The 27,961-nt window shown below is 31.6% G+C and overlaps 2 protein-coding genes across 3 annotated transcripts; one reads left to right on the forward strand and one right to left on the reverse strand.

The window, feature by feature from the left end:
• Nucleotides 1-7,837: 7,837 nt before the first annotated feature.
• On the reverse strand, nt 7,838-13,614 carry LOC126698944 (protein NRT1/ PTR FAMILY 4.2). 2 transcript variants are annotated; one of them, XM_050396462.1, is made up of 5 exons: nt 13,362-13,614; nt 11,990-12,207; nt 10,967-11,371; nt 9,816-9,892; nt 7,838-8,836 (listed from the first exon to the last, which is right to left on the reverse strand). In XM_050396462.1, the coding sequence occupies exons 1-5, from the start codon at nt 13,453-13,455 to the stop codon at nt 8,107-8,109; spliced, it is 1,524 nt and encodes a 507-aa protein (XP_050252419.1). In that variant the 5' UTR covers nt 13,456-13,614; the 3' UTR covers nt 7,838-8,106. The 2 variants fall into 2 exon arrangements, with proteins under 2 accessions (XP_050252419.1, XP_050252420.1); XM_050396463.1 differs by lacking the exon at nt 13,362-13,614 and adding an exon at nt 12,570-12,674.
• Nucleotides 13,615-22,199: 8,585 nt separating this feature from the next.
• On the forward strand, nt 22,200-25,786 carry LOC126698946 (60S ribosomal protein L32-1). Its single transcript, XM_050396465.1, has 4 exons — nt 22,200-22,339; nt 22,443-22,537; nt 25,188-25,369; nt 25,471-25,786. The coding sequence occupies exons 2-4, from the start codon at nt 22,448-22,450 to the stop codon at nt 25,598-25,600; spliced, it is 402 nt and encodes a 133-aa protein (XP_050252422.1). The 5' UTR covers nt 22,200-22,339; nt 22,443-22,447; the 3' UTR covers nt 25,601-25,786.
• Nucleotides 25,787-27,961: the final 2,175 nt, after the last annotated feature.

The raw sequence follows: 27,961 nt of genomic DNA on the forward strand, positions 1-27,961 counted from the left end.
ATGCCAAGTCATTGTTCTGTTAGCTATATAAGTAACACCGTTAACAACAATTAGTAAAGGGACCAATACAACTCAGTTTTAAAACTTAAGGGATTAATTGTGCTCGCTTCAAACTTAAGGGACCAATTGCGCACACAGGATAAACTTCAAGGACCAATAGTGTAGTTTCGCCTAAATTTTTTGGGCTTAGAAATAAGTATAAAATGTATTAAATAAGAGACAATAAATGAGGTCAATTAAGATATTAGCATTAATGAGAATCTTTTTTTGACCGTTAGATCTACTTAAATCCAATGGTTTAAAAAAGTTGTAACTCTTTAGAATTACACTAGGTGTAACTTGAACCCATCTCTAAATATATATATATATAGTCAAAACTTATCCACCATCAATGATTCTAAGAAACTTTATTAGAGTTTGTGTTTGATTGGGAAAACCAAGTAGCAGCGTAATCACCTAAAAAAAACATAAATTCCTATAAAAAAAAAAAAAAAAAAAAAAAAAAAAAAAAAAAAAACCCAAACCTAGTGGCATAAAGTAATCTCCTCAGGAAAAAAAAAAGAAAAAAAGTAGAACCAGAAAAGAGTTTGTGTTTGATTGCAGGTCAAAACAAAAAGAAAGAACCCTTACCAATATTCTTTCTCAAGTAGCCAATTCAAGCAAAAATCCTATTTTTTGAAATTTCTAAGTCAGCCACGGGTTATTTGTTGAGAATTCAGTGTTTATTTTGATACTTTTAAAACTTTAGAGTTTAATTTTTCTTTTTATAATTTTTTTTAAAAAAAAAGTATTTAATTTATTGCTTTTGAAATTTCAGGGTTTAATTTTTTACTTTTAAAATTACATAGTATAATTTGTTACATCCCTTAAATACATAGTATTTAAAATGTAATTTTCCCGAAAGCATTTCACCATTCAAGAATAATAATTTTATAAGATTCAAAACTAAAGTAATATATGAAAATCCAAACATGAATGTTGATATAATATAGACAAAAGAAAAGATACAAATAATTGTGAATATTCAACTTCATTCTCTATTAAAATTAAAGTCAATATTCTTTTAATTCTTAAAGAGACTATTAGAAAATAATCTTTAATTTTGTTACGAAGGCCTAGTTTTAATGATATTATTGATTGGAAAGTCAAATATTGTAATTGGTTTTCTCCATCATCTACAAAAAATCATATTTATTATCTAATTGTACATATGTGCAATATTTTTCTATTTAACTAAAAAAACTATTATCTCTTGTTTGGGAGGAAGGAGTGGAAATGAATGAAAAATAATAATTTTACAATATTCTTTCTTTCCATTGTTTGGAATTTTTAATGGAGGGAAGAGAAAGTTTATTTAATGAATTTTTTACTAAAACTCCCAAAATACCTCTATATATTCAGTCCTTTATTTTAAAATAAGGGTCTAATAGTAATATTTTCATAAAATGATTCAATTCTTTTCTCTCTATGTTACTCCTAAGCAAGGTTACTTACATTCTATTCATTTCTATTCCTTTATTTTAAACATTCAAACAAGATTACTTAATTTCATTTCATTCATTTTCCTTACTTAAATACATTTCATTCTTTTCAATTCCTTTATGATTATTTCTTTCCATTTTATTTTATTCCCATATGAACTTAGGCTTTGTTTGGGAGTTCATAAGAGAAATGAATGAAAATGTATGGAATTGAATGTATTTAAGTAAGAGAAAGGAAAAGAATTAAGTAACATTGTCTAGATGTTTTAAAATAAAGGAATGCAAGGTAAGTAACCTTATTTGAGAGTAATATAGAGGGAAATGAATAGAATCATTTTATGATAATGTTACTATTAAACTCCTATTTTAAAATAAATGGCTAAATATATAGGGGCCTTTTGAGAGTTTTAGTAAAAATTTCATTAAATCTAATTTTATTCCCTCCAATTTCTCCGAATTTTGAGGAGAATGAAAATTTGAGATTTTGAGGGAATAGAGAGGAATTAGTATTCCCTCCTGCCCATTCTATTTCATCATACTTAAACTCTCAAATAAGGAAATGAATTTTCCATTCCCTTAATTAAAAATCCTATACAAGAGAATAGAAGAATATTCTAAAATTATTCTTTTCATTCAATTCCTTTCCCTCCTCCCAAATGAGGGCTTAGTGTTGCCAAGTAAAATATAAATAAAACAAAAATAAAAAACTTCAAAACAACTTAGTCTTATTCATTGAATATTATGTTCTATAGATCAAATATTTTGTAAATATTTTTTTCATTAATTTCCATTCCATTTTTTCCCTCCTTCCGAATGAGGGCTTAGTGTTGCCAAGTAAAATATAAATAAGACCAAAAAAAAAAATCTTCAAAACAACTTAGTCTCAATCATTGAATATTATGTTCTATAGATCAAATCTTTTAAAATTATTTTTTTCCTTCATTTCTATTCTATTTCTTTCCCACCTCCCGAATGAGGGCTTGTGTTGCCAAGTAAAATATAAATAAAACAAAAAAAAAAAAAAAAAAAAAAACTTCAAAACAACTTAGTCTCAATCATTGAATATTATGTTCTATTGCTCAAATATTTTTCTAATGTGTTGCCAAGTAACAATAAAAATAAAAATAAATAAAGTACCCAAATGAATCATTGGGAGAGGCTTCCCTCCCATTTAAGAATTCTTTCAAATTTTTAGGCATATGGAAGATACATGCCATTTACATAAATTCAATAGTCTTCAAAAATCATGTAAACCACTTAAAGTTATAAAGTTAAATAAATGCTATGTATCTCACATCTGACTAAAAATAGAAGAGAATTGAGAACTTAAATAGGAAAGGATCTTCAATTCGAATGGTTTCGGTGGAGTCAAACAACAATACGCTAACACACAAATACCAAAATTCCAAACTTTAAACGATCTCAAAAAAACAAATATATATATATATATATATATATATATATATATATATATATATATATATATATATATCAAACACACAGTCCCCATTTGAATTATAAACAAAAAGAAAAAGTTAAACACATCAATTTGCATATGAAAAAGCAGCCAAGTTGGCAAACAACTTGACACCAATAGCACTTAGGGATTTTCTATATAAATGATTTTTTTTTTTTTTTTTGTCATTTGTTTTAGTAGTCGACACAGGCCATAGGAATATGATTGATCATGACCATTTTACTTTATTGGAACAATTTTCAATTTTGGAGGGTTACTCGGATTTTTTTTGGGTCCAAAATTTAAAATCTTATCTATATAAAAATATTATAAAATATTAAAGTAGAAGCTCAATTTAGAATTCAGATTAAATTTTAATTGCACTCCAATTTTGTTATAAGTTTCCTTCTAATTAGTAATTATATTCTAATTTGATGCCAACTATCTTTAACTTTTGAATGTACTCCAATAGTGTGTCATTATCCTTCTATGTAAATTCTAAGTTTGTGTAAATGTCGGTATTAGAACATAAAAATTCATACACCTACACATAAAAAGAATAATTTTTAATTTATTATACGTTTATGTAATATTATGAGTGTATATATTGTATTGTTTATTAGTTAAAAATGCTCCAATTATTAGCCAAAAATAAAGTTAAAATGTTTCATATATTTGTACATGAGTGTGGTTATGGTTAAATTTAATTGCAACCTCAGATATGCAGGGATTTATTAGCTAGTATATAAATGATATCAAGTTATACATGTTCTCACTCTTGTATTAATGTTATATATATGACTTAATAACTTTTTATTAGATTAATAATTTGAAAATATTTTTGTTGGATTATAGATTCTCTAGATTTATAACTTATATATCAAATTTCATGTCAGTTAAATATTATTTACTATTTGATAATAAAAATTATGTCTTATATATGATTTTAAAGTTAAAAAACTTAAAATTTAAACATTTTATAACTTAGGTAGCTATTTATCTTTAATCATTTTATTACATCAATTACATATATATATATATATATATAAGAGGTAATTTAAACCTGATAAAGTTTGACTACAAATTAGTTTGTAACCAATTGTTACAACAACTCCACTCAACATCTTTTTGTTTGATGTAAATTTTGAAAAATTCATCTTTGGATTACATTGTTTTATTATATTCTTCATGCTTGCAAAATTTTTAGAAGATTAGAGATTAGTAGCTATATTATCAATCAAATGTTTATATTTCAAGTTTTTATAATCTAAAACTATGTATAAAAAATAACTTTATGTATTGAATAATAAATAACATTGAATTGGAACGAAATTTGACATGTGTGTTAAAAATATAAAGGACATGCAATCCAACAGTTAGATTTTCAAAATATGTAATTATGTTAATTTTATTAATGGAAGTCGCAACAATTGACTATATCTAAATTTGTAGCTAAATTTTGTTCATTTGACTAGGAGAATTTAATTGTCCCTTAAATTACCCAAGATGCACTTATAGGAAACTCTTTTATGAGGGCTTGTGCACCGCATGACTAATCGGACAAAGTCTTGAGCACTTGGTGTCAATCAAAAAAAAAAATAAAAAAAAACCCCAATCCTATAATTATATTCAAAATTTTAAAAAATTTAGGAGTCGAGAATGATGCCTTCCCTGCATACGAATGTCCTCGAAGCTCACTGCTACATGAATTGAGTGAAATATTAGTCTGAGGGGGGTGTTTTGTGTACAGCTAGGAAGTGACACTTTGTGATTTGATTATTCGAATGTGATTTATTTATTTTTATCATTTGGGATGGTGGTTGCTTCCATGTGAGAGAGAGAGAGAATGCACGCAAATGATAAGAAATTGCATATTCTCGAGAGACCATGCACGCAGATGATAAGAAATTGTATATATTAGTAGTCAAATATTTCTTCAGAAACACATCCAAAGGGGAGTACACGTTCTGTAAGAACTATTTATAAGAAGCTTACGAAATCATCTCTTCCAAAATATCATAAACAGAAGTGTGATGTTCTTGGCTTAGCATTTATACAGTTCTATCTGTAAATAGTAGAAGCTTTAAAAAGTTAAATTAAGAAATAAACCAATAAATTATGAAAATAATATATAGTTACTACACTCATCACACATGCATGCTTTGCCGTGCAATAATGCTCATTTTTATTTATTTGTTTTTTTTTGTTTAGTGTTATAATGCTTAAAAGTGATATATAAATAACTGTGTGTATGTTTTGTTTATTTTTTTAAAGAATGAGGTAAGGTAACATGTAATAATGTTTAAAAATAAGATAGAAAACTATAAGAAGTTGAAACCTAATGACCACTGCACACCCTTGGCACGGTGATTACTTCACAAGTATAAGTACTCGTGAGGTGTGGAGAGTAAAGACCGGGATTCAAGTCTCCAGGAGAGAGCTTCACACACATATAAAAGCACTTAGATTAAGCTAAAAAAGAAATTCTATCTTATAAATTAAAAAAATAATATTAAAAAAAAAACCAATAGGACATTTGAATTTATTGATTCGGATAAGAATTGTAATAAGTAAAAAAAATTGAGATTTGAACAAAAGAAAGATGAAATACGTTAGTGTGGATGGATGAGAATTTGTGATAAATATATAGAATTTGGATAACAAAAATTTTGGAATGTTTTAAAGAATTTAAAAATAAAAACTATAGAAATTTTGGAATAAGAATGAGTAGTTTTTACATTTTACATGAGGTAGGTTTTTTTTTTTTAAGCAATAATTTTGTAATTTTTTTAAATAAAAATAATTGAAGTATTTGAATTCAAATAGATAACAAATATAAATAGAAATCAAACATTTGAATACAAATAGGTGGTGAGAATAACAGTTTTTTTTTCCCCCTTTTGTACGTCAGATAATATTATTGTTTTAACCTTTTTTGCTTTTTTGTAGGAAAAAAGTTAAAATAAAGAATATATTATTTCAAAATTTGTATGAGAACATTTTAGTACGTCAAAAATTGAAGATGAAACAGAAAAATCCTCTTATTAATAATATAGATAGATACATCTTTTCTTGAAAATAAAATAAGAAAGAGCTTTTATCTAGACCCATATGCCCCAGTAATTGGTTTTATGTATATTTGGCAAGTTCACACAAGCTAAAATAGCATAAAACCAAAGGACAAGGTTTCTTAGAGGAACATTTTAAACTTCTTTTATATCTTTTTATTGAGTGAATTTTGAAATTTTAACTATTGGATTGCGTGTTCTTTATGTTCTTAATACATATGTCAAATTCCGTTCAAATCAAATATAATTTACTATTTGATCAATAAACTTATTTTTTATGCATAACTTTAGACCATAAAAATTTAAAATTTAAATATTTGATTGATGATATAATTATTGATTTTTTATCTTCTTGAAATTTTACAAGTATGGAGGATATAATAAGATGTAATCCAATGGTTAGATTTTCAAAATTCACATCCAATAAAAAATTGTAAGAGGAGTTTAAAGGGTTTCTCTCCAAATTAGTTTGGAAATAAACCTTTTGCAAACCGAAAATATAGCCAATAAAATCAATAATCACCAACATCAAATTATGAACCGGTTATGTAAAACGGGATTTTGCTACAGTGTTTGTGCAAAGAGTTATGCTAGTACCACGGAATTGGGCACAACTTTGTGCCACAACTCGCCACATGACGAGTTGTAATTAGCAAAGGTGTGTCAGTGGACCATGTGGGGACACATCTTTGCGAATCACAACTCACCGTGTAGCGAATTTTGGCACAAAGTTGTGCTCAATTCGGCGCTCTTAGCATTACTCTTGTGCAAATATACAAGTAGATCACTATAGCTTTTTTATACAATTTTTTTTTCCGTTTCCCAAGGATGAAGGAAAAATGAATGGTAATTTTGTGTGTGTGAAGAGATAAATGATTAAGAAATTCAAGAAAATTGATATTTTAATGACATAGGGTATAGAATGGATAATTAGATATAAGTGTTTTAAAAATAGTTAGCTAACATAGAAAAATAAGCTCTTATTTTAAAATAAATAATAATTTTTGCATAAATTAATATGAATGCTTTAGTTTTTTCACCATATTATTATTTGTTTAAAGGTGAGATAGAAAACAACTTTAAACAAATAAATAATCTTATTTTGGTTTTTTTTTTAATTTATTAATATTTTAGGATGATAAAATAAGTAACCTAATAAAATAATATGATGTTTATTAATATTACTATGTTCACAACTCTAAATTATTACGGATAGAAGTTTCGTAGGAAACTCTGGATCAGTTGTGGCAGGTGGCCATTTAAGAAACCATCAGGGCAACTAGATGGCAACACCATAGTCACCTAAGCCGAATTATGGGTTGTACGTTTTGGCCACGAAATGGCTTGGCAAATGGGTCATAGATATGTTATATTAGAAGTAGACTTAACAACAGAGCTCAATTCAACCATTTTAGTTTCTAAGACTCCATGATATCCATGAGATTTTGAGTTTGAAGCATCTTTAGACCATCCTCAAGAAACTTCTCCCTCAGTTGAGTTAAACCCACAATTTTGATCAAACATTGATCTACTATGTTTTGTATATACTATAAATATATTCATCCATATAAAATGAATAAGATCCATGGTTAACTGCGGTTTTGGGTCTTGTGGAAGCCAAAGTGATTGATGGATTTGACTGATTCAATGTAGGCACCCTAAAAAGAGGAGAGACTGAGAAGATGAGCGATGAGGGAAATGAGAGGAAGAAAAGAGAAAAAGTTTGACTAGTTCTTACTAAAAACTCCTAGCCGTAATTAACTCTCAAGTCTCAACCCATAAACTCTTAATTGCATACACAAACAATTAGAAGTACAATTGGCAATGCACTCAGTTCGTTTTCATTACACATGTATATGCTAGTATCATTCTACTAAAAATGACTTTTAATAACATACAGCACAATGCTTTACAAGTCCAACGAATTCTCGGCTTTGTTTTATTTGTACTGTACTCATATTACTTGTCCAGCACTTACATATCTGCCTATATAAAGACAATTCATTGTATAGTTTTACACAGTTCAATATATATACTTCCAGTCTTTACGATTACAGCGACAAGCTTTCAAATACTGATTTAGTCTGCAGTTTTCAAACTCTTAATACCTCTTGGCACAGTACATGTAGGCCAAAAGATTAAGGATGTTAAGAATGGAAAGGAGGGTGTAAAATAGATCCAAACGGGTTTGATTCAAACTTTTTCCCCCAAGCCATGGTTGACCATATTTTCCACTCACTGAATTGGTTATGCCCACAAGCACTGAGCTAAGGAAGTACCCCATTGATGTAGAGCACCATGACAATGCAGTAGACATGCTTCTCATGCTAGCAGGTGCCTCTGAGTAGAAAAACTCAAGCATTCCCCCAAGAGTTAACATGTCAGAAACTCCTAGCAAAAGGTATTGCCACCCAAGCCAAAAGACAGACAATATGACATTATTCTCAGCAGCCTCACGTCTCTTAACTTCAACTATAGCTGCCACAGCCATGGACCCTGATGCCAGTGCTAGCCCCAACCCAATCCTCCGAAGTGGTTGGAACATTTTAGCCTTCTCATTGCCAAAAATACGTACGAACTGCTCGTATAAGGGAATCGAAGCAAGCATGATGATGAGGGGAAATACTGTTAATGATTGAGTAGGGATTTTGAAATGGTGTATTGTTCTGTTCATGATGTTCCCTTGTTGCACTGTGAATGTCATTAGTTGAGCTAGGCAACAGTTCATCAGAATTGTGGTTGCAAATATGGGAAGCAGGCCAAGAAAGGTTTTTGTTTCCTCCACATCAGTTGCAGTAACTGTGTTGTCAATCAATGCTTTATCTAGAATCCTGCAAATAAATTTGTATTATTTGTCAACTTAGGAGACAATTAATGATATGTAAACATTTTGAAAACAACATGAAGCAAGATTTTGCACTGGTAAAAACCAAAAATTTCTCCCTCTTCTGCCTTTTTTTTTTTTTTTCCTTCTTTTTTCCTAATTGTTTTAGAGGTAGTTTCTATGTTATCAGAGTTTAGATGAAGCTGCCAAGATCAGTAGCAAGAGCAAGGTAGAAGCCAGCAACACAAAGGGTCATAGCACTGTTCACACAGCAATTGATTCTATAACAGAGCATAAACGGCAGAGAAGCATAAGTGAAGAACAATGACCATACGACCTGTAGCTTAGTGTGTTTAGGAGCTTACTTAAGTATTAACACGTGGGATAGTTAGTTAATCCTGTAGCTAGCACGTGTGATAGGTTGTTAGTTGGTTATTTTTGTGTTCACACCTGTACAGACTAGTATTTACGTAGTTTCTGTAATCATTTTGCTAATTAATGAAACATACAGATTTCAATCCTTGATTCTGTGATATATGTGCTTGAGTGTGGGAGATGTAAAAATCTACTATGACTTTTTGCCCCCATCTACTATGACTTTTTGCCTTCTACATAAATTATCAAGGATTTGAAACTTGTATTTGTTGCTCTCCTACCCAAATCTGCCAAAATCATCTTTTACACATGCTCTATATGCTATATTGAACATTTAAGACACAAGGTTTTGGGTTGCGTGAGATCCACATGCTTGTAAGAGGCCCTTCAATGAAGTGGGCTAAAAAGATGTTTTCTTCTTACTCTTTTTATTTTATTGTATAGGATTCATCATTCATGGTAAATTAGGTCCACTTAACATTGTGTTTATGTGTGCACATGCACTCAAATGTGCTTGTGTGAAGTGAGTGATGAATTTCATTCATGTCAAGGTACTTGCTAGGCACGCACAAATCACCTAATTTAAGAATAAGGAAAAATTAATCAATTACTTGAACTTGCTATGTGATCGTCCATTCACTCTCTCTATTGGTGATAATTTCCAGTTTCGAGCTGTAGAAGCAAACACCTGGACACAAACATAAAGCCAAATGATAATATATAATAATAATAAGCAAATAAGAAGTAATTGAAAGAAAAATTCAAAATTGTATTGACTGAATTACAAATTGTACCCCATAATTTTGATTGTTTTTAATTCAATACTTCAAGCTTTTTTTCTTTTTTTTTTAATTTCAGTCTTTTAACTTATATATGTACTCAATTTAATCATTTCATCTTTTTTTTTTTTTTTGAGAAAGTAATCATTTCATCTTGTTCCATCAAATCTCAGCGTTAATTTTAGTAATTTACAGTGTAGATTGAATGAAAAGACTACATTGCAAATGGATGAAGGTTGAAGGCCTAAAATTAAAATAAATAAATAAAATTTTTAAAGAGTTTCAACTTTTGGCGTTCGCTCTTAATGATAACTCTTTATCATCAAACCCATCAATCAGTTTTTTATATAGGTGTGGATTGAACCTCATATCTCTTATTCAACCATCAAAGACTTTACAAGTTGAGCTAACTATAACCCATTAAATTAAATAAAATTTAAATTATTAAATTAAAAATAGATTATAAATAGAAATCTTAAGGCAAAAATACAATTTACACATGTTAATTTTGCCCAAAAATCGTTTTGGTCCTTTAAGTTTAAAGTTGATCATTTTAGTGTAGTAACTTTGCCAAAAAATCATTTTAGTCTTTTAAGTTTGAAATTGATTATTTTAGTTTTATAACTTTGCCCAAAAATCATTTTAGTCTTTTAAGTACTCACTTTGTCCGGTAACTTTGCTAAAAAAATCACTCCAAACAGCTAACTTAATTTAAGAACTAAAATGATTTTTGGATAAAGTCACTTGATCAACTAAAATGACTATTTCCAAACTTAAAGGATTAAAATGATTTTGAGGTAAAGTTAATTGACTAAAATGACCAATTTCAAACTTAGATGACTAAAATGATTTTTAAGCAAAGTTAGCCAGCGTAAATTGCATTTTTGCCAAATTTTAATTTTATAATTTAGCCAAAAGTATTCTCTGACATGTGAATGAAGTCTATTGAAAGTTGAAACCATAATAACAAACTTCTGCTTTACCTTAAAGATCCTTGATAATGGACTTCCACCAGGAAGTTTGTATCTGTAAAATGAGAAACCAATGGTGAAAATGAAAAGGGTCACACTCAAGACTATCACCGATATCTTAAAACTCCAATTCCAACCAAGGTTCTCTTCAATCCAAATCATCAAAGTTACAGATATGAGGCCACCAGTACATAGGGAAAAGAAAAACCAGTTGAAGAAGGCAGAGATGAGTCGCTGATTGCTGTGGTCAAGCTGATCAGCACCATGAGCAGGCAAGGTGGCCTTAACACCACCAACACCAAAGGCCATAGCATAGAGCCCAGCGTAAAGAATGGCTGCTTGTGACCCTGAAGGCCTTCTACCCATGGCTGGATGTAAATGTGGTTCATGAGCTTGGACTGTCAGTAAGATAAGTCCCTACAAAAATGGTGTCATCTTAATTTGTTTATATACGTCAAGAGCTATGAAAAACTTTTGACTTTTGCTGCACAAAACATTGCATGGATGCAAAATTTGGTAGCCAACATTTGTGATGGAAATAAAAAGATTTAAAGATCCCATCTGGCTAGGCAGGTTAATTTACATTGTACATTGTATTACCAAACATTTTGGCTACATTTAGCACATTCGTGAATAACAATGCTCTGTCCCACTATAAATTGTTCATTTTTTTTTCCGCTAATTACAGCTTGCCACATGTAAAGTGAATGAAGTCCAAAATAGGGGGAGGGGGAATCAGACAAATAACATACCATAATTGGGGGCGAGTGGATTTTTATTCCACCTTATCTAATTAAGGTGTCACTTGGTAACAACCCAACTAATATCATGCATATAAGATAGAACCTAAAATAAAACTTTGGCTACTCTTATGATTTCCTCCAAATATCTTGTTCATATTTCACTCACAATAACTCATACACATAAGAAGAAAAAGAAAAGGTCTTGCACTATTTCAAATTTTCAATTCCTTAAACCACATGACCATGTGAACAGAAATTAAACAAGAAAAGACAGAGTTGAAGGATAACATACCAGCAACTCAATTGAACAAAAGAAGATGAAGGTTTTGAATCTTGTGATGAATGAATCACTAATGAATCCACCAAATATCGTGAGCAGAAAAGAGGTTCCCATAAAATTGGTCACCATGTTTGAAGCTTCAGCAGGTTTGTAATTCATAGACATCAGAAAGTATACAACAAAGTTTGAGGCATTTGATAAGAAAACCAAATTCTCCAATACCTCCACCACTGCACACACAAAAATGAGGTGCAATTACAGCATTGTTAAGTTAAATCAATAAGTCTTATTCTCACATCTACGTGATTTGCATGATTGAGAAGAATCAACACATGGATGATAGAACAAAGCTTATACTACTCCATTATCTAATTTAAAGGTACTTTCCAACTGATTTTATGATGGTTGTGGCTCATTTACAGCGTACTGTATGTTGACAAGATCAAAGAGAAACCAAGCCAAAAAATGCAAAATGAAAAAAGAGAGATAAAATCATATAGAATAATAATGAGTTAATTTGATTTCCATAGGATCAAACAGCCCATAATTTGTTTGCAACTCTAAAAATAGTGTTTACCACTACCACAATTACCTTTTGTGCAAGGGCAGAGTTAAGTTTGGAGGAATTGATCCCTACAAAAAGTTGCAAAACCTTTGAGGTTTATGTCAAATATGTAGGGATTTGAAATTTTTTCACAGTTTCACCCATTAAAAAAGAAAATTAATAAGTTAATGTGAGAGCTACTTCAAAAAGAAGAGTCTCTTGTACTTTTGAAAACTTACGGAATATTATATTAACAAGGAAAAAAATTAAATAAAAAAAAAATTGTTTAGAAAGATAGATGTAGTTCTCATCCTCTTTATGTGTCATTGTTAGAATAAAAGATGTTAGTACTTATTTGTTGAAGTTAAAATTATCGTAAAAAGGAGAATAAATTTTTTTTCTGATTTTATTTTTTATTTTTTTGGGGTGGGGTCCATCAAAATAAGCTCAAAAAGTCTCCCAAACTTGTACAATGCACTCAGAAGTTATAAAATAAAATATAAAAATATAAAAAAATAAATAAATAAATAAAAACTTTTTTTTAAGTAAATAGTAAATGAGAGAAGGAAATAACACAATTAAAGTTCCCGTTTGGTACATGTGTTTAAACACGTATTTTTAATTTTTAAACAACATTACTAGTAATTTTTATATATTTTTTCATCTACACGTATTTCCAAAAAATACAAACAACGTTACTAGAACAACGTTACCAAACAAATCCTAAACCTCTAGTAAATAAAGTGAAAATTATAAAACCACAAAATTGACCAATCGCGTTCAAATCAAATTAACCACAATTAAATAAGGTGTGATTACCCCTTAGTTGAAATATCTTACCACATACAAAGCTTGCGGCTCTAACTCCACCATGCTCTCTGGGATCTGCGTTTTTCCCTCTCCAATCCGCATACTCTTCTCTCTCGGGACTCATCTCAAGAACCTATTTTGAGGAGATAGAAAAGAAAAATAAGTGATCGAAGCATATAACAATCAGAACAGCAAGAAGAAGCGAAAGTGTGAAAGAATATCCTTGTACAGGATAATATAACAAAGTAGTGACCAAATTTTATTCATTTCAACACTCTAAAAATGGACCACAGGCTTTGTATTCAAGTGATATTGTTATCCCCTATAAAAGGGGAAAACTTTGGTCCCATTCTATATTCTATAACCCTATAGCTCTAATGGTAGCTATGTAGATGTATTATTTCAACCCCACCACCATCAGAAAGTAACTAGAGTCACATATATTAGGCATGATACAAAAGATCATACTCGGGTCTGTTTGGATACAGCTGAAAACTGAAAACTGAAACTGAAAACTGAAAAACACTGTAGCGAAATAATTTTTAAATGTGTGAATAGTATCGTGGGACCCATTTTTAATGAAAAAGTTGTTGAAAAGTGAAATTTGTGGATCCGTGAACAGTACACGATGTGTTGTGATTGGTCCAAAAATATTTAAAAAGTCAAAGTTTGCGGCTACTGTTCATTGAACAGTGCATGAACAGTAGCCGCACCCCTCAAAACGCTCAAAAACGCATGAAAAAAAAAATAATAAAAAAAAAACGTAAACGCAGACGCAGAATTTTCATCCCAATCCAAACGCAACCTCAATATATAAAACTCTCACGTTTGTAGAGTCTAAGAAGACAATTGGTAGGTATTCTTACCTATAATTGATGCAATATATGACGATTAATATTTTAAGAGAGTTGTAATATGATAGAACATAAGAAAATAATATTCAAGAACTCATTGAGCAAGCTTACCATGAGTAGTTGACAATGGAGTGAGAGTTTCTTTGCAATGCAATCAAAAGTTAGTCCTTGAGAGAGAAGGTTGAGGAAAGGAAAGGAAGTGGAGTAACACTTGGCATGCATGCGGGGTTTCTCTTTATTAAGTATTATGGCTGGTGGCAATTAATAGAAGATTGGTAGATAAGTGAGATACTTTTTCATTTTTTAGATAGTTGATAAGTGAGATACTTAAGACATTGAGGACAAACTTGCATATGGGGATGAGACTGTCCATACACTTGTACTCAGAACCATGCATGTCGAACCTCACGCCCACGTAATGAAAAACTGTCTTCATTTACATTCAATGTATACTTTTGGAAGACAAGATTCATGTTAATGCCGGATTTAATACCTCATAAAGCATTTTATACCATATTTGGAATTTTGAAGATGTGATTTCAACGTGTACCTTCCATTGAAGGAACTAGTCAACTAGCTAGTTAATTTAGAATATTATTTTGATCGATGCTCATTTTGATCCCATTGTGTTTCTTGGTAGGTTTACACAGCTCTGCCTCTGCCCATGCAGGTTCCCACTATTAAAAGTTTAAAACCCAAATGGGATGCACAGAGTGGAACCAGAAACTTTTGTTATTTCAGAGTTGGAGGACCAAACTATATGGTTTGATTCACAATTCGAGACAAACTTAAATAGATAATAGGTTCAGGTTGGCATACAAGCATACAAACATTCACATGTGTGTAGGGGCATTTAAGTACACTTGAAATTAACATTTCTACTTATTTTTAATGAAAACATCTAAAGTTCAAATTTCCCCTATTGAATATAGAATTTTTTTTAAAAAAAAATCTAAAAAAGAGGCAAACTTCTTAGCAATTTCTTTTTAATTAAACTAGCTACCAAATTATCTGTAATAAACTCATCCCCCATTCTATTATGGAGTCATGTTTTTACAAATTTTAAAATAACAAACTGATCACATTTAAGTTTCATTCTTTTTTTTTTCTTCAAATCTCACCCATCCTTGGAAAGTAATTATTAGGTACTCCCGGAGCATGGTGATATAGTGCTCATTCCTCTCATATTCATGATGATTCTCACTAATTAAATTTATAGATCCCATTATAAATGTAAAATGAGAGAGCACCACATTACTGGTGAGTACCTAAAAATTTTCTATTCTTTAGGCAGTCTTAAAGCCATAACATTAATTAAAACTAAATATAAGAAAATGTCCTTACCATTGAATTATAATTTGAAGCCAAGTATTTTTTTTTATTTTCAATACACTCCAATTTATGCTAAGTGTCTTTCCAGATATATGATAGTTTTATGTCAATTATATTTACATGTAAATTTCTGCACTTAAAATTAAAAAATATAAAAAATACTCAATTTAAATCCTCTCCCCTAACTATCGAATTATCTCATTAAAAAAAATATGTACAAGCATTATTAACCATAATATAAATAGGAATTAAATATAACAAAATCACTACAAGTGACCGATAATGTAAATAAAAATTAAATTTAACTAAATCAAACTAACATAAAATTCTAGATAAAATTAGTGAAGTAAATAAAATGAAAAACCTAACACTTTTACCACTATCTTTTAGGGGTTTTTTTTCCCCTTAGGGTAGTTCCGTCTCTTTCCAAACTTTCCTAATTGGTCACTAATAAAGATTAGTTGTTGTTGGTATGATGTATGAAGTTGTAATCCAATCAAATAGTGAATGATAGAGATTGACTTAACAAAAATAATAAAATGTTCTAACTCACTTACATTGTTCTAACTAATTGGGACTAAAATTGGCTAAATTTTTAAGGACCTATAATATATTTAAACTTTTTTTTTCATTGTTTGTTTGTTAAGGTGGAAAAGAGAAAAGTGATCAACGGAAATAGAGTAATATTTTTCACTAATAGTGGATTAAGGAATTAAAGAAAATGTTTCTCAAAAAAAAAAAAAAAAGGAATTAAAGAAAATACAAAGTGGACTACTATTAATACACTTTGACTTGGGAGTTGGGCACATACACTCCCTCCTAAATGCACAGAAAATTAGGAGCCAAATGGCGACGAGGTAGGAATGATCCAAAAAGTATCATTTTGCTTCCTCCTTTATTATGACTTGGCAAGTTTATCTTCTACATAAATGCAATCATGTTTATCTAGAACATATATCATGTAAAATTCTTTTTTAGATTTAAACACCATCCTTTGACCTGAGTGATCATCACATTAAGAGTGTATGATTCTTTTTTTCTTTTCTTTTTATCTTATTTTGGCTTTTTTTTCCTTTTATGGTAAGTTTATCTTTTATATTAGTTAAATTTTTATGCAATCTTATTTTTAATGGTTGAATAAGAGATTTGAAGTTCATTCCCTACTTACACCAAAAATCTTATTTGTGTTTTGGTTTGATGATAAAGAGTATCATCAGGAACGAACGTCATAGGTGGAAACTCTCTTAAAAAAAAAAAAGAATAGGAATGATCATAATAGACTTGAAGATATTTTTAAATAAATTGACATGTTTTGAATTAAAAATAGATCATTTATATTTTAATGATAAAATTGTTTACCAAAATGTAATATTAGAATTTAGATCACCAAAAATTCTTAGAAGGAATTAATGATTTTTTTTAGAGGACTTAACATGAATTGGTGAAATGCATCGATATATATTATAAAATATAATAATAATTATATTTTAACCCACACTTATTTCCTCACAACCTACTCGATTATCAAAAAAATCCTCGGGAAAAGGAAATGCATTTTTGTCTATTCATTTTTTTTTTTTTTTTCATTCCAAGTTTCCAACTAAACGTCGATATATGAAAAGGGGGGCAAAACTTTTTATTTCTCTTATTTTTCTATTACCTTTATCATACAGAACATAGAGTGATAGAGATATTATTGGGATTTTAACGTGACTCTTACAAGGCCCAATATATCTAACTCAGCCCCAATTTGTTTAAAAGTGCATTTGCATTACTCGTATTCAGAGAATTATTCATCACTCATTCTACACTAATATTCTATGGGGGACAACTTTTTCCTTTTAACAAAATTTTCACAATTTTTTAAGGTGGCTATTTTTTATAATAAAAAATGTGACCAATTATGATTGGTGCGATATTAATTTCATATTAACCCTCTATTAACATTACTTCTATTATACACCAATCACATCTCAAAAGTCATTGAAAAATATTGTAAAATATTTTGTAACACCATATTTATTGATACTCTATCATATGATGATGTTGTACTATAGTATTGCCTAGATTTTATATTATGTTTTAGGGAATGCCATTGTCTAATACTATTATGCCCATATCGCTATGATTCAACTCAACTTAAAGTGGTTCTATAAACAACAAAAACAATAAATAAATAAAAACCTCAACTGAAATAAAATTTACAGCCTGATTCTTTCAAAAAACAAAAATAAAGTGATTGATTTAATCATGCAAGGAGCCAAGGATATGATTTATATATTGGAATGCCATGTTGTATTCACAACTCACAAGTCACAAGTCAGGAATTGCGTGACCAAATTAATGTGAACTCCGTTACATTTTACATGCACGCTGACGCCGTGTGGGTCAGCCACAATAGACTCATGAAGGTGTCACGTGGGGCATGGTGTGGACTGTGGAAGGCTAAAAGCTTAAAAGCAGCCTGGTGGTGATCATTGGGCCGAAGGTTCTCTAAATCCACTTGGAAAGGATAAGGCTTTTGCGAGGCCCATATCTTTTATAGGTCAGGTTCAAAAATCTCATTAGAGCAAAATGCAGCACCACCCATCAATGATTTTTATTTTTATTTTTTTGTTGGATAAACAAACATTCCATTTCATTAGTGCATTCACATCAAGAATGCTAAAAAATATAGCATCTAACACCTCAAAATGTCACTTTATACATTTTAACATCTCACTTTTAAACCCAAGGGGTTAGCTAAGTTGATTAAACTCTCGGTCTCAAGGTACTTGTACTAGGCTCGACTGGGTGTGCTTTCTAGTTCGAGTCTTGCTACCTGCACCTTGAAAAGAATTTCCTGAACCAACACTTTATTCCTTCGTGAGCCCATCCGACGCGAACAGTGATTAGTCTCTAATTGAAAGTTTGGAGGATACACTATGCGAAAGCCAAAAAAAAAAAAAAAAAAAATCTCACTTTTAAATACACTCAATATCAAAGCTTTTTATTTTAACACACTACACATTAAAATAATATAAACAACCTAATTAAATAAAAAAAATAAAAATAAAAAAACCTAGTTCACCTCTCTCATCCTCTCCGACTACTCTATTAGCCACCACAATCTACAGTCACTACCAGCCACCAATGCAACCCACTACCACCACCCACCACAACAAGCCCAAACAACCCCATCACAACCCACACCCCATTGCCACCCAATGAAACAACCCACTACAACCATTAAACACTACCCACAAACTCACAAAACAACTCACAACCTCCAGCACAACCCACCACAATGCACAACCTCCATCACAACCCATAACCCACAAAATCCACAATCCAACCCACAATCACCACAAATCACAAACCCATGGTGGTAGAATGGAAGAGAGAGATGAAAGATTTGGTGGTTTTTGACTAGCGTCGTCGGCAACTTTGCCAAATATCATTGGCAGCGGCTTTGGCTTCTTCAAGCTTTTTGGGTTCGGTTAGAGGGAAAAGGATCTTGGATTTTTGGCAGCTTGGTTGAGGGAAGGGAAGCAACGCGTGAGAAGAAGGCAAGGTAGCTAGGTAGCATGTTGAGTCTAAACTAGAAAAGAAAAGGAAGAAGAGGTGGCGTGTTGAGTTTGAACTAGAAAAGAAAAGGAAGAAGAGGCAGCGTGTGAGAAAGGGTAGAGGGACTTGGCACGTGTGGGTGGGGATTAAAAAATTAATATTTGTTTTTAACAGCTCACTATAGCTGAGTGTTAAAAATTTTAACATTTGGCATGTTTGATGTAGAAGGTATTTTAGTGTTTTGGATGTCAAATATAGCATTTTAGCATTATACCCTCCTTGATAAGAATGCTCTTAAGCTATGGTTTTAAAAGTCAGTATGGTCAAAAAACCGTTTTTTTTCTTGGCTTCTAATTTTTACCCCTTTTATACTGGTTTTAAGGGTTTGATTGGATCGAATTAGTGTCTAGTTCTCGATTGAATTGGTTGATCCAGTCCGATTTTTAAAACCATGAATTAACCAACCAAAGGAATAGAATATGTAAGGTTGAATTTAATCGACCATCTTGTTGGCTTTATTCCGTGCCAAATTTGTTTGTATTTCAGCATTTAGTAACCCTGTATTTAGGTGGGATTGTTGTAAGGGTAGTGAGTGAGATAGAGTGTTGAAATGCTCAAGAGTGTGCAAGAAAACAGAGACTCACGACTGGATCTCGCAGGTGACTCGCGGCTTCAAGCCGCCAGAAGCAGCACACGTGTCAAGCATGCCAGAAGTTGAAGCGTCATGCTAGCTGGAGCACTACAGGACAAAATAGGACAACTGGCCGTTTTGTTATCTCGCGACTAGATCTCACGACTTAGTCAAGCTGCAAGCCAGCCCTGTTTTGAAAAACCTGACTCTTCACATTCCATTCTCATCCCAGTATAAATACCCCTTATACCCACAAAAGAAAGAGAGATTCTAGAGAGAATTTTGTGAGAGAAACCCTAGAGTTATACAAGATTGATTCATCCACAATCTTCACATAAAAGACTCTTCAAATTCCTCAACTCTCTTCCTCTCCATTGTTAAACCCTTGAGAGGTCTTTTTACCAAAACCTTTTCTCACCATATCCATTACTGTGAGAGAGCTGTTTTCTGGGAAGCAGTTAGGAAGGAACCAATCTACATTTGTTGATGCTATGGTCAAGTAGCGGAATCCGGGAAGCTAGAAAAGAAATAGGTTCGGCGCAACCTCATTGGAGCAAGAAACTTGGAGGGCTTAGGTACACTAGGTAAATTAGGCTTGGAGGGTCTATTGCTGTTCATGTATCCCAACTACATTTTCTAGTGGATTACTTATCGCTTGGAGGGCGGCGGAGAGGTTTTACGCCGAGAGCTTCAGTTTCCTCTTCAATAATACACCGTGTGTTGTCATTGTGTTTGCATCTTCCTTTCCTTTTATCTTTGTCTTTTATTATTTGTTGTGGTTGTGATTTTAATTGACTTAGATTGTTTACCAATTCTGTTCATAGTTTTTGTTCATTTTCTGCACACTAGTTGTTTGTCATAAAGCTTGAATTGGTTATTTTGTAATTGGGGGTCTAAACGTTCAAAGGCTTTTTATTCACTATTTGAACTTTCAAAATATACAATCAACATAACTCTCTCCCAAGCTTCCCACACATAAGAAGGGAGGGAGTAATTATTACAATTGAAAACAAGGGAAACAAGAGAAACAATCTTAGCTTGAGCATGAGCTACAACATTATACTTTCTCTTGACTCAATAAAAAAAAAACAATTAGCAAAATAAGTCTTGAGTTCCACAGCATTTGATAGCAAAGTCTTTACATTCCAGTAACAGTTCTGGACATCCCTATTAAGTGCATCAAAGTAGAGTTTAGCATCTCCTTCAATCACAATATCTTGGAAAATTTCCTTAATAGCAAGCATGCATTCTAGATACCTCACATTTGCACCCGAAAACTCACCCCCGATCCTCATGTTTCGTTAAATTAAAGCATTACCACTACCATATCATCTCATCTATGGCAATGTATTCAAGACTCATGGATTTTCCAGTGAAGGAATCACGCAAAATAACGTTTTAAAGCTCTCTCAAAAGCCCTACTGGTGAGGCACCAAAGAAAAAGAGTTGAACCAAGTAAAAGGGTTTCACATGCATCTAGGTTTTCCTAGAGAGCTAGAAAAATTGACCAAATGGTTATTTTTGTTTGACAAATCATATTAGATTACATATATTTGAAATAGACTATGAGCATGTAACTTATTTTTATTTAATTCAAGAAGAAAAAAAAAATTGTTTATTACATTGATCAAAATAATCATGGATTTCTGTTCAATTAGGAACCTAGGCTACAACACCGAAGAACTATACTTAAATGAATTGCAAATTCGTTTCAATCACATGTAATGCACGTGAGAAATTTGTTGTGTGTGTGTATATATAATGACTTAGAGGAAATTAAAAATTTATTAGGTGATATAAGGAAATAAAATAAACATTTTGTTGTTGTTTTAACAAAATTAAAATGCATGCAAAGAAAAGAAAACTAAAACAAAAAACATTAGTCAAAATAATACTCCCTCCATCCTATTTTGATAGGCCTATATGTATTGTCTTTTACATAAAATGGTAAAAATTTTAAAAACTAACCTCATTACTTTAAATTTTAGTGAAAGAGGGGTATTGAATTTTTAAATAAAGTAAGACACATATTAAAGAATTTATTTTTTGACTCTTCAAAGAGGACTTCATTTTAGGACATTCTAAAATGGAATAGATGCCTAACAATTTGAAATGAATAGAATCAATAATTTACTTGCATGTAACTAATTATCATTTGGAACTGCTAGTAAGCCTCGTAAGTTATGGTTTTTTTTTTTTTTTTTTTTTTTTTTTTTTTTTTTAGATATAAGAAGTTTTAAGAACCTTATTACTTGGTCTCTAAGATTCTCTTCCGATGAACTCTCAAACTCACTTCAATCTTTAGCCAGAAAAAGGTGACATTTTATTTGATTTTGGGTGGTTTATATGGGTCTTTTCAAGATCATTGGATTTTTCAAATTCATATATATTACATCTAGATTAAAATTAGAGAATTTATGTACCATATAATTACTGTTGGTCGAGGCCAAATGGGCCTTCTTCAAGCCCATTTAATAGGATGAGGCCCCCAAGGGTAGGCCTAAACGCGAAACATAATTTCTTATAGTGACCCTGACCGCACCAAATCGTGACTCTTTCCTATATATAATCGCTTAAAACTTAAAACCCTAGCCCTCTCTCTTTGTATCCTTCAGAACCAGTGGCAGAGCAGCCTTCACAAACCTGTGAGTCTCTCTCTATCTTCCTATAACATTTTCAATTTCTCTGTAACTATTTTGAAGATATATTTATAAACCTTATATGGGTTTTTTGTTTTTGATGTTATAGAAACAATGGCTGTTCCTTTGCTGACAAAGAAGATTGTTAAGAAGCGTGTGAAGCAGTTCAAGCGCCCACAAAGTGACAGGAAGATTTCTGTCAAGGTTGTCTCTTTGCCCAACTTTGTTCATACCCTTTTGTTGTTTTAATCTAATTTTAATGTTTGCGTGTGTTATTCTGGTCTGAATTGTTAATTCAAATGTTTGTTGGGATTATGTCATCGTTTGACAATGTTTAGATTGATTGGACGGGGACCCATTTGTTCAAATCTTGAGTATAAACCGTATGCTTTCTGCAAATGTATATTTTTCACATGTTTCCATTAATATTTATGGCAGCTTCGGGCACATTTTACAAGTCTTTAAAACTTGCACATCCGAGTATAAGATTAAAGATTAGAGACCTGCATAGCTATTTTTGGCCTCTGTTTGTGTCTAAGTCCTAGCATTAAGGTAATGAGTAGATGGTGATGCAAAACATTAGTTGTATGACTCAAACTCACTAGGGGTGTACGTGCTATGAAGGGAAAGATGCTCTTGATGTTTTGATGCATGCTTATTCTTGGAAATTGTAACATGAAATGCCTGTTAGACAGCTGTTTGACGCCCTTTTGTTTGGCCGTAATACAATTGAGAGAGAGAGAGAGAGAGAGAGAGAGGGTTAGGGGGAGCATAGAAACTTAAAACTAGGAGCCATATCTTTATCAGATGCATATCAGATGTAGATATTTTATTCTTGAAAAAGTTGAAACCAGCTGGAAGAAACCATACATATCCTAGGATTACAGGTTCATACTTTGGAAGAGCACCTTGTGTAATCTACCTTTTATTTCCTTTGCCTTTTTACTATACCACTATGTGATAATAGAATATACAAGTTACAGTGGGACTTGGTGTTAGAAAATCATGTAGTTTGAATCATTGTTGTAGTTTGAATTATTGTGAGGAGCATGATACATTGTGGGCACAAATTATTGGGGTCAATGGAGTTCTGCAAAGTTTGAAGATCCCTTGGTATGAGCCTGTCGAGAAGAGTGTATGGAGCCATGCAATTGCTTTTTGTGTTTCATCAAGTTTGCAGTGGGTGGTGTTGGGCAGGTTTGATTTTGATGTGATGTGGGAAGGACTCATTGCTAGGTTTGCTTCTTTTAGTGGTTTACAAGGATACTTTTTTTGCCTCTGATATAGTACGATCATAAGAGACAGATGCTCATTGTTTGAAACATATTTATTTTAATGTGCTATTCAAGGTTTGGAAGTGGAATCAGTTGTTTCCTTTCGTGTCATTTGTTGTACACCAATCTCCCTTTCAACGATGCTGAATGGTGAGGTCAGACTGTGTTGGAAATTGGCATATAAGGAAAAATTCGGAGTCTGTTTCTTTTACACATCTTTTAGAGGTAATACCATTAGAAACTTCCCTTGGAGGAGTATAAGGTGTATGAAGGTTCAACGGATTGCATTTTGTGTACTTGTGGACGCATTAGGTTGATTTTAAAATGAAAACTCCTTTAAAGGAATAGTCATCTGGACAGGTGTAGCATGTGTAAAATTCTGGTGAATTGGTTGGCTTGTTGATTTGCTTATTTCTTGAAAAGGACAGTAGAATGGTGAAATTTGTTATGCTCTTTCACATTGTCTTTCGTGATCATTCACTTTTTTCCATTAAATTTTCTTTCTTGAGATTATTGTATGACCAGATGTTGGCTTTTGGGACCATCTTCCTTCTTTTTTTTTTTTTTTGTGGTTTTAAATTTCAGACTGTTCTTTTGGACACATCCTAAATGGTTGGGTGTCTCTATCTAACAAAGTATTTACTTATGGAAGAAAATGATTGTTTTGAAATACAAATAATTCTTTTGGTAAAGGCATAAGTCTTTAGTTCATATATTGGTGATTGCCTGAATGGTTAGAGTTGTACCACCTGTAACATCAGCTGAACCAAGGAAACAGTTCTGCGATCTTGTTCTACCTATGTCAAAGATTATGGAGTCTTTCACATACATTCTGGAATCTTTAAGGACCAGATGAAAGTGATTCACTGCATCTCTTTGATCATTTTTCACATGATCAAGGTCCTCCTTTTTGGACTTAGTTTTGTCAAACCTTACTGAAAAGAAAGGAGCTCAGAATTGTAGAACTCTTTGAATATTGTATGTGGAAAACCAAATAAAGATTTCCATTCTGGTTAGCTTTATTCTTTCTAGGGTTGTTGACGTTAGCTTTGGGTAATCTACACAAGGAGACTCCCCATGAGGGCTGATGCATTAATATTGTTTCTTGGGAGCTGGAAATCTAGCTCTTTATCTGGATTTCTTTGAAATAGATAATGTTTTTGTTGTGATATATAGCAGTAGGCCTGTACATTCTTGGTGGCCTTTGGTAGGGAGTTCTGTTTGTTCTATTTATTTTCTCCTGTGTTATTTGATATGTTAGTATTTTATTGCAGTTGTTGCATTATGATGAACTAATTTGCTAAGATTAGAATGGAAGATTAGGATAATAAAGTGATACAAATTTCTGGTTTGAAGCTGAAACAGACCTTGGTCTTCCTGCTTGGCACTGAATGTTTAGGTTTAAGACCAATATTATATTTAAATCTGTTCTTGACTGGAGAATCATGACCTGTTAAATAGTTTTGTCACATACTTGCTCGTAAGTCATGAATCTGAATGTTGTTGTGGTTATGTTTCTTGTTAATAATTTATATGGATCTATGAATGCTAACTTATTTAAATATACCTGTGGATGGCAGCCAAGCTGGAGAAGGCCTAAGGGTATTGATTCACGTGTCAGGAGGAAGTTCAAAGGATGTGCTCTGATGCCAAATATCGGTTATGGCTCAGACAAAAAGACTCGCCACTTTCTTCCCAATGGATTTAAGAAATTTGTTGTGCACAATGTCAAGGAGCTGGAACTTCTTATGATGCACAACAGGTAATATTAACACTTTTTTACTTTCATGTGCCTGCAATCTCTTTTTCCTTCTCTTGGTTTGAATTTTCTCCCTTATTATTTACTTGTTGATGTAATTTCAGGACCTACTGTGCTGAGATAGCACACAACATATCGACCCGGAAGAGAAAGGAGATTGTTGAGCGTGCAGCGCAGTTGGATGTTGTTGTCACCAACAAACTGGCTAGGTTGCGCAGCCAGGAGGATGAGTAAACTTGGTGCCATAATTTTGTTTGTTTCAATTTGGTACAATTGTTAGGCAGTTTCTTCACTTTAAATTTTGTAAGGATAATTCTGTTTTGGTTGAATGGTTTTGAATCTAAACCTGTCTACTGTTTGAGTCACTTTAATTGACATCTTGAAGAGCTTTTATTCACAATGCTAGATTGTTTATGTTAATTCCCTTGTTTTCATTCAAATCATTCAATTTGTTTACAATTTTTGAGCAATTATAACTCTCCTTATATACAAGTCTGGAAGCATTAGATATCTTTACCAGAAAGGGACATGGGGATGGTATTATGTTTATACTTGTATATATGTATGTATATCTTAAATGAGGGAGAGGATTTGAATCATCATGGACATTCCAACAATGAAGAATGTTTCAATTTTTGTCATTGCTTTGAAGGTGCACAAAGGCGGATTTAGGAGAGAGGATTCTCTCCATTGGTGCAACCTTTAACCAAAGTTAATAACAACGGTGAAATATAATTACTTTATGTTATACAGATTAGTTCTTTTATTTTGGATCAATAACGTGTTTCATAAATATTTTTGGGCGACTCTTTCTATTTTAACTTTTTAGTGCTTCACACGCCAACACTTAAGTATAAATGTTTTCTAAACTTACATTCCAACATAAATCTTGTATTAATGGAGAAGCCTACTTTAGGAGAAAGTATTAATTGAGAAGCTTAAATAACGGGTTTTGCTTAAAAAACAAATGTCATTTAAACCTAATTAAAAGACGTCCTAAATCACTTCCAATTCTCTACAAAACAGTCAATAAACTGCTAATCTATAAATAATCTATGGTTTGAATGGTTCTTTAACAATGCTATACTATTTTTTCTTCTTACTTGTAGATACAATAATCAAGATGGAGAAACTTGTAGATACATTGGCTTCCAATTCAGATCTTGAATCTTCATTTAAGAAGAAAAATTATTTCTTGTTACTAACCTAAAGATAAAGGCCAAATTTCCTTATATGATTGGCAAAATATGACATTAATTGATATCTTGACATGATGGTAAAGAACAAGTCATTATAGAGGTTCAATCTTTTATACTATTTATAATAACAAACTGTAAAACAATTCTTACCCTAACATTGGTCAAAACAAAGTAATGTAGTTGGGATGGTCAATAGCCTTATAGTTTTAACTTATACTTTCTAGTGTTTTCAACCAAAATGTATGGTCTAAGTTCTTCCTCTTTGAAGTATTGAAGTATTTATTTTATTTTATTTTTAAAAAAAAGAAAAAAAAGAAAAAAAGAAGAAGGAAGAGTAGTGTGGTAGGAATGCTTACCTAAATGACCTCAATAGAACCAAATAGTGATGTGAGATGAGCCCAGTTCGTAGTTACCCTTCTTGATCAACCACTTACAAGCATACTCAACCAATTGGTATGTCTGTTTGCTTCAAAAGAGGGTGTTCCCCATTCTAATAAGGTATTCTTACCAACGTATTCTTGGAGGACTTTAGATGCCAAAAGAGTTTGGGCAAAAAGGTCGCAACACATACTAATTCTAGATGATGAAGATTTTCCCCCAAGAAGTGCGAGGACTTTCTTCCAGTTTCCAGGGGTGGTGTAATAAGTAATGACCAATTGAGCATCATTCCACCAAAACAAACAAGCAAATAAGGAAAATTTTTTTTTTTTTTTTAAATATATAATTCCTTGTTACAGGTAGTAGGGGGATTTGATGTATAATTTATATACTATATAAAACCGAAGTCTGTTGAACAGTAGTTAACTTTTGTAGCCTCCACAAATTAATTTATTAAATTATTTAATTTTCAAACTTAAGTGTTTTTTTAAGAAACACGTTTAGGGTCATTAGGTTTTTTTAGAGAAACACGTTTATAGTGATTGTGTTCTTTGCCAAATCCAAACAAACACTATATTGAGTAAGATTCAGATTCACTAAATTTTCTAGGGTACTCTATCAATAGATTTCCTTAAATCATTCTTTCATGATTTAAGAGTCTAGATTTTGGCATGTCAGGATTCCACTAACAATACTCTTAAAATAATGTAATAATGTTGCAAACAAAATAATTATAATTATTGTTAGTGAAATGCTGACATGATAAAATTTAGATTATTAAATCATTAAAGAATTGTTAATATTTAAGAAAATCTATTTGGTAGAATAGATTAGGAAATCTAGAGGATCTGAATCCTGTTGAATATGTCATTATATGCATGACATTATTAATGAGGAGTGTTTTAATATTTTGTTCTCTTACCTTTCCAGCTTTCCCTACATTTTTATTTTTTATTATTGTTTGAGCTACTATGGGCTCTTTGAAAAAAAAAAAAAAAAAAACTACTGTGGGCCAGGG

Source organism: Quercus robur, chromosome 9 (assembly GCF_932294415.1).
Source record: "Quercus robur chromosome 9, dhQueRobu3.1, whole genome shotgun sequence".
In the NCBI taxonomy this organism is placed as follows: Eukaryota; Viridiplantae; Streptophyta; class Magnoliopsida; order Fagales; family Fagaceae; genus Quercus; species Quercus robur.

Excerpts from the sequence above, each read along its gene's own strand:
- LOC126698944 (XM_050396462.1), bottom strand. The coding sequence starts at position 13,455 with ATGAGTCCCGAGAGAGAAGAGTATGCGGATTGGAGAGGGAAAAACGCA. Across the intron at positions 12,208-13,361 it reads AGCCGCAAGCTTTGTATGTG|TGGTGGAGGTATTGGAGAAT; the intron begins GTAAGATATTTC and ends TTGTGTGTGCAG. Across the intron at positions 8,837-9,815 it reads CGATCACATAGCAAGTTCAA|GATTCTAGATAAAGCATTGA; the intron begins GTAATTGATTAA and ends ATTTATTTGCAG.
- LOC126698946 (XM_050396465.1), top strand. The coding sequence starts at position 22,448 with ATGGCTGTTCCTTTGCTGACAAAGAAGATTGTTAAGAAGCGTGTGAAG. Across the intron at positions 22,538-25,187 it reads ACAGGAAGATTTCTGTCAAG|CCAAGCTGGAGAAGGCCTAA; the intron begins GTTGTCTCTTTG and ends TGTGGATGGCAG. Across the intron at positions 25,370-25,470 it reads CTTCTTATGATGCACAACAG|GACCTACTGTGCTGAGATAG; the intron begins GTAATATTAACA and ends ATGTAATTTCAG.